General features: G+C 41.4%; 1 protein-coding gene across 1 annotated transcript; it reads left to right on the forward strand.

Moving 5' to 3' along the window:
* Window positions 1–1,645: 1,645 nt before the first annotated feature.
* LOC115729991 lies at window positions 1,646–2,269 on the forward strand. Its single transcript, XM_030660626.1, has one exon. The coding sequence runs from the start codon at window positions 1,646–1,648 to the stop codon at window positions 2,267–2,269; it is 624 nt and encodes a 207-aa protein (XP_030516486.1).
* The last annotated feature ends 12,331 nt before the right edge of the window (window positions 2,270–14,600 follow it).

A 14,600-nucleotide genomic window follows, 5' to 3' on the forward strand; every position in this document is an offset into this window, starting at 1 on the left:
AAAAAAAAGAAAAGAAAAAACAAAGCAACTCCTTTTTTTTTTTCCATGGTGGTGACAAATGTTGTCCCTGTCATCTGTCAACTCTGGCATCGTTGAACGATCACATCCACTGAATTGGTCAAATTTGGTGTCCGAGAGTCTCGATTACACTATTTGCACAAGTAGAGGGGTTTCATTAACATAGATGAAATTATCCGAACATAATAGAAAAAGCATCAAAGCACGTTGACTTAAATTTTTCTCTTAATTTTCTATTTTATTGAGTTGCTCTGGTGTCATTTAAGATGCAGCGAACCTTTTATTTCGATATAGTTGCATGTAGCCCCATAAGATCGTATATAAGGAATGTCAAGACTTTTTCTAGCCCTGGACCACTAGTCTTAAATATGGACATACCACTTATAAGCTGTCATTTTTTTTTTTAACGTTGTCATGACAGATAGAATATGTATTTACCACTCATAAGCTGTCACTCCTCTTGACTATTTCCTTAAGTTCACAGTTTTCTTCACTTGTCAAAATATGCAACTGGGCTCACTGCATCTAATGAAGAACCTAGAATGGGAGACTTCCCATACTCAATAGTTGCAGCATCGGGTAAACTTCTATTGGTACTGGACTGCCCTTGTGAGCAATGGGTTACTCAATCCAAAGGCAAGTAGAAGTATTCTCAAGAAAGTATCATAGTATAGTCAAATTCCAAATGCCAATTTATCAAACGCTATTAAGTTGTTCGAGATGTCCTTCATTTCATATATTCCCACTATGAAAATCAGTCTGTTCATTCACAAGGATCATGAATTAATTGAGGCAGCAAGAGCATGAAGGTTTCGACAGCATAACAGATATATTTCCAGTCTCTTCTTGTTTCGAGGAACTTGCCCGTTACTGGAAATTGTCTTTCCATTTCAGCCAAGAAGACAGAAAGTTGTATTGCAACTCTGCACCAGCTAAAAATAGGATCAGATTATAATGGTTTGCCTGACTCGATGAATGTAGCTTCGATCCGAGCCTCGCTGCATTGTGATCAACTTATGGGTGACTTGTCATGATTGTTCAGAAACCTCTTTCCCAATTCAGCTTCTGAAAGACAGTGCTAGTCCAACGTAGTCCAAGTCTCGCGATCGGAACATGGCGGCAAACGTTCAACAGTACCGCCAGCCACACCTGCAAGAACAGCTCGTTGTTGAATGGACAATGCTAACACACACTGCATAAACTCATGTGGATGCTCAATATCAGACTCTTGAGAATTGAGATGACATAATCAGTAGTCTCTGCCCTTGCTTCTGCCTCTACAACCTCATCCTAGACGAAATTAGAATTGCTTGCAGAAATCATCTAATTAGTCTCTTCTACCACCAGTTTTGCCGAGTTTGCAATCATTGCCACAGGAAACACTAATTTTTAATCTTGACAGATTTTGGAGGAGCTCGTGCAAGGTTGATTTAATGATCACCATTTGGGACATCCCAATATCGCCTACTTCTGCTTACTTTGTCTTTATTTCTCCTTGTTAAGAATTGATCCATTTACCAGAAAAATCCAGAAAAATCCTAAAATATCTAGTCCTCATACGGCAGAGGAGTAGTATAGAATAATCTAGAGTATGTAGAAAAATCTTGGTTGACAAGTCAAAGTGTACATGGCCAACGTTGCGTCATCCTCATTTCCAATTCCCATTTTTGATGGGAACAACTACGACTACTGGAGCATCAAAATGACTACGTTTTTGATGGCCCAAGATTTATGGGACATCGTGGAGAAAGGCTACGAGGTTCCGCAAGAAGGTGCAACAGTTCCGAAGGATCAATTACAAAAGGATGCAAGGGCGTTATGCGTTATTCAACAAGCGCTCTCGGAAATAGTTTTTCCGAGAATAATTGGAGCAAATACGGCAAAGAAAGCTTGGGAAATACTACGAGAAGAATTTGAAGGATCGGATAAGGTACGTACTATTCGGCTTCAGACTCTAAGGAGAGATTTTGAGAATTCTAAAATGAAAGTAAATGAGACCGTTCAAGAATACTGTGGAAAACTAAAGGAACTAGTTAATCAAATGAGAGCTTATGGAGATGGAATTACTGATCAAAGGGTCGTAGAGAAAATATTAGTTTCACTTACCCAAAAATACAATCCAATTGTCACAACGATAGAAGCAACTAAGGACTTGTCGACCCTTTCAATAAGTGAATTGATTGTCTCTCTAGAGGCACATGAGAAAAGACTGATGGCAGAAGATGAAGATTCAGTTGAAAGTGCCTTTTAGTCCAAAATATACATACGGTCTCATCAATTTAAAAATGGTGGAAAAAGCTCGTGGAAAAATAAAAGAGGGGGAGATATTTCACAAAAGGAGAAATATCCACCATGTGGTATTTGCAAGAAAAATAATCATTTGGAGAAAGATTGTTGGTTTAAAAATAAACCACAATGCCGATTTTGTAAAAGATATGGCCACGTAGAAAAAGTTTGTCGCTTGAAAATAAATTCTCGTGCTAACTATGCTGAAGAAAAGGAAAGAAAAGACAACACATTTTATGCTAGCCAAGCGACAAATGATAAGAAAAATGATACGTGGTATATTGATAGTGGGTGTAGCAATCATATGACGGGGGATGAATCTATATTCACCGATATTGATACATCGGTGAAAAACCAAATAAAATTGGGCAACGGCGTATTAGTCGATGTGAAAGGAAGAGGCACTATCGCCGTTGAAACAAATAAAGGCCCAAAATATATTCATGATGTATATCTGGTGCCTAGTCTTGCACAAAATTTGCTTAGCGTGGGCCAAATGATACAATGTGGGTATTCTCTATACTTTAATGGAGATGCCTGCATTATCTACGACAAATACAAAAATATTATTGCCTCTGTTAAGATGGAAAATAGAAATTTTCCTATTCGATGGAACTATGTTAGAGATATGGCCATGAAAGCTCAACTTGATGAATCATGGCTATGGCATCAAAGATTTGGCCACTTCAACTTTGCCGGGTTGAAAATTCTTCATCAGAAAAATATGGTGAGAGATTTTCCAGCCATATCGGAAATTTCAGATGTTTGTGAAGGCTGTCTCCTTGGAAAACAACAAAGGTAGTCCTCATCTAGAGGCGTATGGAGAGCTAAAAAGCCATTGGAACTAGTCCATACGGACGTTTGTGGTCCAATGAGAACTCCTACAGCCAGTCAAAATAAATATTTTATCCTATTCATTGATGACTACACAAGAATGACGTGGTTCTACTTTCTTCGAGAAAGATCCGAGGTTTTCTCTATTTTTAGGAAATTCAAGAACCACGTCGAAAATCAAAGTAGCCGCAAGATCAAAGTCCTAAGGAGAGACAGAGGCACGGAATATAACTCAAGGGAGTTCAACAAGTTCTATGAAGATGAAGGAGTTCATCGTCAACTAACTGTGGGCTATGCACCGGAGCAAAATAGAGTAGTAGAAAGAAAGAATAGAACTGTCATGGAGATGGCAAGGTCTATGCTAAAGGAAAAAGGCCTTCCAAACTCATTCTCGGGCGTAAGCATCTATACGGCAAGATATATCTTAAACAGATGTCCAACTAGAGCTGTTCAAAACAAAACTCCAGTTGAAGCATGAAGCGGATGGAAGCCTTCAGCGAAACATCTTAAAGTGTTTGGCTGCATATGCTACGTCCACATCCCTACTCGTAAAAGGAGCAAGCTAGATGAAAAGACCGAAAAGGGAATATTCCTTGGCTACAATGACCAATCAAAAGGGTATCGCGTCTACAATCTAAGAACTAAGAAACTCATAATTAGTCGAGACGTCAAGTTTGACGAGAATGCTGCTTGGAATTGGGAGAATGAGAAGATCGAAAAGAAGTATGTCACCTTGCCCGACATGCCACCTGTTCGTGAGGAATCAATAGCACAAGAAGGAGGCAAAGCATCAGACTCCACTACTCATGGCTTAACACCCCCATCCTCTCCGAGAGCAATAGAAGGAGAATCTACTCCGTAGTCTCCAATACTAAGGGTAAAAACGCTTAGAAAAATCTATGACACATGTAACTTTGCTGCCTTAGAACCAGAAAACTATGAAGAGGCATCCAAAGAAGAAGTTTGGATAAAAGCCATGGAGAAAGAGATCAAAATGATCGAGAAAAACAAAACATGGGAGCTCATCAATCGCCCCGAAGACAAAGAAATCATTGGCGTTAAGTGGGTCTACAAGATGAAGCTCGATGCGGATGGATCGATCCGGAAGCATAAGGCGAGGCTCGTGGCAAAAGGATTTTTGCAACAACCAGGTATCGACTATACTGAAACTTTCGCTCCCGTTGCTCGTCTTGATACTATTCGTGCTCTTATAGCACTAGCAGCACAAAAAGAAAGGAAGATCCATCAATTAGATGTGAAATCAGCATTCCTAAATGGATATCTTCAAGAAGAGATTTATGTGGAACAACCACAAGGCTTTGTCGTTAAAGACCAAGAAGAAAAAGTTTTGAAGCTCAAAAAGGCCCTCTACGGGTTAAAGCAAGCACCACGAGCGTGGTATAGCAGAATCGATGAATATTTTACCAAGCAAGGATTCGGGAGGAGCATGAGCGAACCAACTCTCTACATCAAGACCCAAGGTAAGTCCGACATTCTCATTGTCTCTCTCTATGTAGATGATCTCATATACACAAGAAATAATGAAAAAATGATTCAAGAATTCAAAGAAGAAATGATGAAGACTTTCGAGATGACGGACTTGGGCTTGATGCACTACTTCCTCGGCATTGAAGTCGGTCAAAATAAAGGGATTTTCATTTCACAAAAGAAATATGCGAAGAACCTCCTGAAGAAATTTAAGATGGATTATTGCCAAGCGGTTACAACACCGCTTGTGACAAATGAAAAACTACTAAAGAAAGACGGAGAAAAAAAGGCTGATGCCTCACTCTATAGAAGTCTAATTGGCAGTCTATTGTATCTCACTGCCACACGACCGCACATTATATACGCGACGAGTCTACTATCACGGTTCATGCAGGGTCCAAGTCAGATTCACTTTAGAGCTGCCAAAAGAATTCTAAGATACTTACGAGGAACAACAGATCACGGCATTTGGTATCAGTCAAGTGCAACAGCTAAACTCATAGGGTACACCGACGGTGATTGGGCAGGATCAACCGATGATAGGAGGAGCACTACTGGCTATGCATTCACATTGGGCTTTGGAATATTTTCATGGGCATCCAAAAAACAAGACTCTGTGGCACAGTCTACTGCAGAAGTTGAATACGTCGCCGCTGCTACAACTACCAGTCAAGCAATATGGATTCGAAGAATTCTAGAAGATATTGGAGAAAAACAGACGGAATCGACTCCAATATTTTGTGACAAGAAGTCCGCGATCGCTATATCGAAAAATCCAGTCTTCCATGGAAAAACAAAACATATTGACGTCAAATATCATTTCATTCGAGAAGTGCAAAATAACGGAGAAATCGAGATCAAATATTGCAAGACCGAAGATCAAGTTGCGTACATATTTACTAAAGCACTACCGCCAGCAAGGTTCGAGGCCCTCCGAAGTATGCTTGGAGTATCAAGTAAATGGATCAAGGGGGAGTGTTAAGAATTGATCCATTTACCAAAAAAATCCAGAAAAATCCTAAAATATCTAGTCCTCATATGGCAGAGGAGTAGTATAGAATAATCTAGAGTATGTAGAAAAATCTTGGTTGACAAGTCAAAGTGTACATGGTTAGCAATAAAGACACGTGCGGCATGTATTCACCGTATGTTGATGGCAATGTCGGTGAAATCTGCCTATAAATGGGCTTGATAGTGCTCTTGTAAGTATAGAAAAAAAAGAGAAAAGAACTAGTCAAACACCCAAAACCCTTGTAGTTATTTTCCACTCAATAAAAAAGTGTTTCCTTATCTACTAATCTTGCCTCCTTGCCGTAAATAGCCAAAACAATACACCCTCACCAAATATCAATTTACGCTTCCCCAAAAACTAACACTCCTTTTGGTTTTTTGCACTCTTCAGTTCTTTGAGAAATTTTGGGAGGAATCATTCATTTACCCGGCCAGACAGAACTGGTAGCTTGCTCAGTATGACCACCCAATACATAATACTGACAGAAACTGACTTTTGAGTACTGGACAACCAAATTTAGTTACAGAATTGCGTCGTTTCATTGTCAATTCTGTTAACTGCATAAATAAAAAAGGTGACATCTGACACAAAGATTCAGGCGAACTCATTGCCAAATTAATCACAGCTACTAATAGCTAACGAGTCACCTGCTAGTGCCACCGATACAAAGACATTGACTAACGCAGCCCCGGTCCCGGATTTGCATAGTTGCGCACACTGAGAAAAATGTATCATATGCATTGGAAACTATTATCTGAGCTGTCGAAGATCTTGACGTTGCTTCCATGCGGCGAGCAATCTGATTTTCACCAAGGGAATGACTTAAACGAATGGAGAGTTAGCAAATCCTCAAAGCAGAGTAGATTTCATATGCAAACTGCTTTCCTGTTTCCGGGAAACTTGTCCTTCGTCCCCAGTGCACTTGAGTATCCCAAGAAGAGTGCAAGTATTCTCTTGGAGCAATCGATTTAGCTTTCATACCCTTGACCATAATGCATAGAGATCCATTCAGTTTATCCTGACTCCACGTCTGCATTTTCCTGCATTTTCGAGTAAGCTATCTTCCGTCTGCTTCTGAAAAATCTGCAGACTTTCACTTGAATATGCCATAAGGGCTTCCAGATACATTCTAACATGCATATGGAGCAACTGCCGCTGTCGTTCTCGTTCGCCGAATCTTCCGAATCTGAACAATCAATGCTGTCGTTCTCCTTCGCCGAATCTTCCAAATCTTTGTTCATTTCATCCTCCTAGAACAGTAAAAGATGAATCAGTCTTCTACCTATATTGGAGGACACTAAAATGCAAGTATGATCTAATCAGCATGCTGTCAAGTCCAAACATTACTGTTGTTTGCTTCACAAGCATTCGTGAACCCGAAGGGCAAAGCCAGTCACACACAAGTGTATGACAGCACAATCACCGGGCATGACAGAATCGACCATTGCTTCAGATTAACATGTGCGAGTTTACCATCACTTGCATGACATAATTGATCCGTAGTTGCAATGACTACTGTCAAGGGGGTTAGACGACCCATTAGTGAGTTACCATCCCCACTAACAAGCAAAGGTGCGATCCACGTTCTTACACCAGCATGTCGGCGAGCCCACGTTGATGAATCTTATTTTAGGTGCAGCAAAGAGCTTTATTTGTGCATGAAATGTCCATAATAAGTGTGTGTGTGTGTGTGCGTGTGTGTGTGTGAGAGAGAGAGAGAGAGAGAGAACTATACATGGGGGTAGATGGAACAAGGGAAACGCAGATTTTGTAAGTTGAACTCATCTGGTACGTATCATCGTGTGGGATAGATCGGTAAACCTTTCCAATAAATGACACCAGATAACTTGCAAACACTCCACAAACAAGAGAAAAAGGAAAAAAAAATAGGGTGAGCCATGGGAAAGGGAAAAAAGTGAAAAAACATAAAACTAAATAAGCGAAAATGACGAAATGTTGTGCCTCCTATATGCGTTTATCAAGAGTAGAAAGGAAGGTGCACCTTGTTGAATGTCTTCGTCATCCTGTGAAGAATCATCTCTCTGCAAGCCCCACAAGTACTGACATATCTACTTATTCTCGCGGAATACCCTACTAATATATAGCATTCATTTGGAATCCTTGAGTTGGATACATCAATCCACTTTTCCAACAATCGACACTCGCGAATAAGCAAAAGCTGCAAAAGCACAAATTCTTCAAGGCCCTCAACAACCCTTAGCTCACCACGTCACCACGCCAGTTGATCCGCAAAGTCTTTAGCTTCTTCGAGTTTGATAAACCACACAACCCTCCTATGGTGTGACCCCTTGGATGTTTTACCATTGAAAGATATATGAATTCAATAAAGGGTTTGATATTGGAATATCAGTTCGTCACGAAATATTGGATTTTAAGGAATTAAGTGACGATATTTGGATATTTCTTAAGGTGACCATCAAAATAGTTTAGGTTTCGATCATTTAGTCGTCGCGCCTTAGAATTAGAATTCTAGCGCTCGAGCTTCGTTTTGATCAAACCGGCTCGAGATTAGACTAAATTACCCTCCGTCGGATAGCCGGATGTTCGAATTACCCTCGATTGCAAAATTACCAAAATACCCTAGCCAAAGTTAGAAATTACGAAAATGCCCCTAGGATTTATGAACTACAAGATAAGGGCATTGATGAAGGTGGGACCTAATCTATCCCTAAGACCCCCAAGTCAAATATGCTGGCCTCTCTCTCTCTCTCTCTCTCTCTCTCTCTCTCTCCTCTGCCGCCTCTTCTTTTTCTTCTTCCTTCTCTTCTTTTCTTCTTCTACCTTCAATTCGTGCGACCACAGCCACCGCCATCACCTCCAGTCATTAGCCACCATTCCATCCGCCACTCAAGACCATCACCACCACCGCCGTCGTTATTGCAGCAGCCCAGAACAGCCGCAAGACAGCCCTACAGCCGGAGTCTCCTGTTTTGCGTCTACTGCTGCTGCTGCTTTGCCCGAATTTCTACTGCTGCAATGGCTCCCAACCACCAACGCCTCAGCCACCACCTTAGCCTTACACCAACCTCCAGCTACCACCCTCGACCATCGCCAGCCACCGTCAGGCATCAAAATAGCCCTGGAGCGTCGAATCTTTTCTGCCTACACCGACCTGCCTTGTTTCTGGTATTGCTACTGCTCGTGCCCTGTTTGCTACTCCAGCCGCCTCCAGCCATCATCTTCAGCCACCTCGAGTCACCTTACACCCTAACCGGGGTCCACCTGCCCCGACGCCTCCATCCAATCTCCTAAAACTCCGTGGAACAACCCTGACCAGTCTTCCCCTGCCTCTATTCCCTTATTTTCCTCCCGCGCCTGCTTCTGTATCAGTTCCGCCGTTGTTCCAGCGATCGTGATCTACCAACGACCTTCACTCCGACCACCAGCCTTTCCTCTGCCAGTCATACAACTTTGTCAGGTCGCGGAACCCCTCAAGCCACCGAGGGCAGCCGCTACAATCACCACCGACACGCCTGCCCTGTTCTGATACGAGTTGCCTTATTCGCGGGCCAATTTCGTGGGTCGTAGCCTATTTTGGCCTGGGCTATGTCCTGGATCGAGAGCTCATGTGTCCGGGCCCATGTACTGAGTGTGCCGAGCCTGTGGCCCAGCTCATGTGCCACTATTCCTGGGCCTTGTACCGAGTCCGTGGGCCAAGTTGGTAGAGGAATTGCGCCAAATTGTTCGAGAATTGGAGCTCGTGATCCGATTGAGTCCAAGCTTGTGTCTAAAGGATTTTTTAGGATCGTCGTCGCGCCTGCCTCATCTAATTGGCTATGAGTCAATCTCTAATCCTTGGTTAGGTCACTAATTACGTTTGGATTAGCTTAATTAGATTATTAGGTGTTTAGGTAGTTCCATTAGGGCCAATTTAGGTTAGAAACTTGGTTTAGGTTCAATGATCCTAATTGGTTAGGCTAGCCTGGTTAACTAGGATTCTGTGGCTAATTGAATTAGATTGATTGATTGAATTATTGTTATTGCTTGATACAAGCGAGCAATAAGTTAAGGACTAACGAACGTTCGATTAACGAGTTGGATTGGTTAATAATGAATTGATGTATGAATTGAGCCTAAATAAGCGAGATTGGGTTGAATTCTCTTATGAAGATGCTTGGCCTTGCTTGAATCGATTGTCTTATTGAATGGACTGATTATCCGTTGATTGATTGGATGTTCGATTTGAGGGATAATCGCCTCGTTGTGCACGCAGAGTTGAGTGGATAATTTTGTGCATTCGTATGACCATATCTAGCATCAATTGCATGTATTGGCATGAAAACGGCCTTGGGCCGAGTCACGAACATATCGTGTGAACATATAGCTAAAAATAAAATTATGAATTGATGGATTGCCAAGTGTGTTTGAATAATTATATAATGGATCTTCCCCGACAATGTCGTGCCGTATCGATTGGAATTTCACGACTTGTTAGATGCACGCATTTCCGTGTCATCGGATTGAGCAGATGCCGATCGCAACTTGTGACGGACCAAAGCCCTTACAAGGATTCTTGGTAGTTTTGTGCCGTGTCAATCAGAATCACGTGGACTATCGGATGCCGTAGCCGAAAGTAAAGGACGAAGCATGGTCCCGCTAGTAGAGCACCAACTGTTTAGTGTACTATGTACCAACCGCCTAGTGTGCAATGCCAAACGGTCATTAATAATTGAACCGTATGCAACCGTGACTTGTTCATGGGCGAGTGTGTGTGCATCTTGAATATGAAATTTGGTATGGGACGGATTGAGCGGAATAACGGAGGCACATATTCGCACATATCCGAGTTATCATTGCATCTTGTGTGGTAATTTGGTGGATGAGTTGCGTGTGATTGAGATATCTGTATTGAGGTATGCGATTGATTGATAAGACATTCTGGGCCGATTGATGTGATGTCTAGCCCGTGAATTGATTGATATGACTATCACGTCATGTTTTACATTATATTGCATGTGGCTTCCGGCAGATAAGCTCGCATGTGACTAAAAAATTTATACTATAATTCTATGACTACTTAGTAGGGGTTTTGAGTGAATCAATGCCCTAACCGGGCTTAGGCGTTGACTCACCGAGATTTATTTCTCACCCCATTGTTGTTAAACCATTTTCGGTTTCTAAGTAATGGAGCTAGTAATTCTTTGAAAAGCCGATGAGGACGATGGTGATGTAGCCTTATTCGGAGTAGATACGAGGTTGATCCTACCCCGCCTCGAAATATGGGGCTGATTAGCGTGTTATCTTAGCTAGCCTAAGACGTGTCTGTAAAAGAATTTGTGTTTTTGAATTGATGCGATTTCTACTGGTCTATCCCTATCCTATATTATTTTCTATGAGTATTATACGTTTTCGCATACGTAGTTAAGTATCGAAAGTGGGTAGCATGCCCGAGACGCTATCCTTTATGACTTGAAGGATGAGTTGGCGGGGATGCCACGTGCTCGAAGATCGGGGCGTGACTATGGAATTGCAGCCTTCCCCCCAAAGCTCCTCCAATGATTTCACTATATTGAGAAATCGAATTTCAATGAGCTTTAGGCAATCTGAAACTTTCATTTGATGGAGCTTCCTCAAGCTTGATGAAATGATTGACAATCTCTTGAGAAACTTGCATCCACTCACATCCAAATCTCTCAATAGTTCGAGCCCATCCAGTTGAATTTCCCTCGGTGGACAGCGATGAAGCCATAATCTTGACAAGTTTTTCAAGTTGGAAAATGGTGGTTGAACAACTACTAAGTTGGAAGTATCAATGCAAGATAAAGTGAGTTCTCTAAGTTGAGATAAACAACCCAACTCCGTTGACAGTGCGAGGACATTTCAAAAGCCCCATGTCAACTCCTCCAGCTTAGATAACTTTCCAACCCATTGCAATTGAAGATTTTGCATTGGTTTTGATGCCCGAGGTGGTTCCATGATAAAGCCCTAAGACAAATGCAGTCCCACTAGATTCGATCCGGAACTAACCGCAATGACGCCGATTCAAATATAGACAGTTCAAACTTGAGGGAAGCTTTGGCAACTCTTGAAGCTCAAGACAATTATCCATCCTCATCACCTTCAATTGCTTGAGATTTTCTATCGAATTAGGTAACTCGACAATTTTTGTCCATGAGAGATCCAACACTTGTAATGATGTCAAGTTGCCCATTGATTATGGAAGCTCCTCCAAATTTCAACATTCTTTGAGTGAAAGAAACTCTAGTTGCATGAGCTCTCCAATAGAATCTGGTAAACTTGTAATTAGCGCGCTTGATAGACCCAATAAGTGAAATGTCCAATGATGCTAATTTCTCGATAGAGTATGGAAGTCTCTCCGTTCTGTGGCATTGTTCGATAGAGAAGTGCTTCAGATTCACCAGTCCTCCAATATCTTCAAGCAAATTTTGAAGACTGTCACACCGAATAATGTCCAAGTGAGTAAGACCTTTTAGCTTCCCAATGGAGTAGTCATCTTCTTGCAAGTTTAGACAGGCATAAAGAGACAATATCTCCAAACTCGGGCATCCAGAAAAGTTTGGAGTCCGTTCAATCCATCACATCATGAGAGAGAAAGAACGTTCAATTTGTTTGCTATCTGTAAAAGTCGTTGAAGTATTATCAGAGAGGAAGAGAAAATACTATGCTGAGAGAACAAAAGTATACAATTCACACCTTCAAAATGTTTCATATGGCCTAGTTTTTGGTGTATTTGTCATCCGAAAGTTCTTGACAATGTAGAGGAGAATCCCAAGAAAGCCATCTAAGCTCCAGGAGATAATTTTTGACGTCTCCAACAAAAATCCCTCCTCTTAACTTGAGGAATTTCAAATTAGGCATCCTCTCAAGTTCTTTATCCACGATGCTGATGGGATCCCAATGATGTTGAACTAGATTGAGTGCTTGAACTTTATCCTTTCTCTGCCAATAGAAACCATCAATGAGTATGAGCTTGCAAACATTAGATTTGTCACTCATACATCTAAAAGGAAACTTTTGAATGGGAAGTAGGAAAATAGTTGTACAATTGGTAATGTATGGATCCTACTTTTAATTTACCTCTTTTGACCTTACTACTTTCGTAACTTCTTCGTCATTCCACAACATACTACACCGTGTCAAATTCCCAGTACATTCTTGGCGAACGATATCCCTTTTAAGGTCTCTTAGCTAGTCATGCATCCATATAACATCACCTCGCACAATTTTAATTAGACACAAATCAACAAGTTTTTTCAATGAGCTATGTGGGTATAGATCGCAAGCATCCCAGAAATAGGTTGCTTGTGATTTCTCTTCACTTATGAAGAAGCATACGATATCGAGAAAAATTTCTTTTTCCACATCTCGTAATGTGTCGTAACTTATCTTCAATTTATCCCGGACCTCATCATGAGGTACTTTCTTCAACCTTTTCAGCATTTCTTTCCATATTTCCTCGTTTTGGTGATGAATATAGAAACCTATGACTTCAAGAGCCAATGGGAGTTCCCCAGTTGTAGATACAACTTCTCGGGAGACTCTGATAAGCATCGGGAGGAGAGACACTGTTAAAGGCGTGCAAACTAAAAAGCTCTAGCACTTCATCATGATTCATTTGCGTTACTTCATAAGGTAACATTCCCTCCTCTTCATCTAGAATTCGTTTATCCCTTGCTGTAATGAAAATCGTACTCCCTGAACCAAAAGTGTGACGCCCCTCCACTAGTTTCTTAAGCTGTTCTTTCTTGTCTAGATCGTCTAGGATAATGAGAGCTTTTTTAGACCCAGCTCTCCTCCTTATGCTATCTATCCCTTCATCGGTGTTGATAAATTTTTTGACAAATCTGGAATCAAAGATGTCAGATGCCAATTGTTTCTATAGATCTACTAGGCCATTTCCTTTTGATGATTCTCGGATGCTATCAATGAAGCTGCAGTGGCCATCAAAGCAAGGTAGCTAGAGTAGCAGAATATGTAATAAAGAATTGCCTCACTTAATTAGGTTACTAACTTGGGCCCAGCTAGAGAACTCAAAGTCATGCTGATTGATACCTTGAGACCCAATCCAATATCACAATGGAACCATAAACAACACATTCGACTAGAGACAAGCCACAAATTGAAGCTAAGCACGCTATCGAAGAAGAACCAACTCGATTACGGGGACGAGTTGGCTAATCGATTGGAAAATCGGTGAGACCACAATAATTCTCCAAGATGGAACGAGAACTTGTGAGAATCCGAAAACAAAGAACCAAACAATGTTCGCTCAGCCATCTAAAACAGCACTCGTCGGAGACCGAAACCGCAAAAATCCGAGAGAACATAAGCTTATTTCGTCGCATCGGAGCCGAGCGAGAAACATAAACATATCTCCTATAAACTCTCGACGACAATCCTCCTCAGATTGTCCTTGCGCTTGAGGTTCTTGTTCTTCTCCACGATCTTCCGAGTGTCTGCTTGAGGTTTTGATGCAAAGAATTAATCCCTGCATACTTGAACATGAATTTCATTCACTCAGCTCATGAATTTGAATTTTATAGGGGGAAAGAAAGAGACACGGAAACTTTCATGTTTCGTCAGTTCCTAAAAAATTGAAAGGTCATTTCTGTGAAATCCGAACCGAACTAAAATGCACGAAATTTTCAGTTTTTATTAATTTAATTGGTCCATTTTAGCTTAGTCTATTAAAATAAAAAGCGGAAGGAAGGAAGGATCTAACCTTTCGACTTGACACAAGCACCAACAAAACGACAAGCCGTCCACTTCTTTACCCGCCAGTCTGTCCTCTCTTTTTTCTCTTTCCTTCGATCCGTTAGCGCCATATCAGGATCCTCCAAAACGACATCGCTCGCACCCTCTCACACGCTGAAGAGCGAGACTGGGAGTCTGTCTTTTTTTTTCTCAAGCGGCTGCTGCTGCTTCCCCCATTCATCAACCTCCTGCTCCTCCTGAGGATTACTAATTAAAAAACGAAATA

Source organism: Rhodamnia argentea, chromosome 4 (genome assembly GCF_020921035.1).
Source record: "Rhodamnia argentea isolate NSW1041297 chromosome 4, ASM2092103v1, whole genome shotgun sequence".
Taxonomy (NCBI): Eukaryota; Viridiplantae; Streptophyta; class Magnoliopsida; order Myrtales; family Myrtaceae; genus Rhodamnia; species Rhodamnia argentea.

Coding starts and splice junctions, on each gene's coding strand:
- LOC115729991 (XM_030660626.1), top strand. CDS start 1,646: ATGGCCAACGTTGCGTCATCCTCATTTCCAATTCCCATTTTTGATGGG.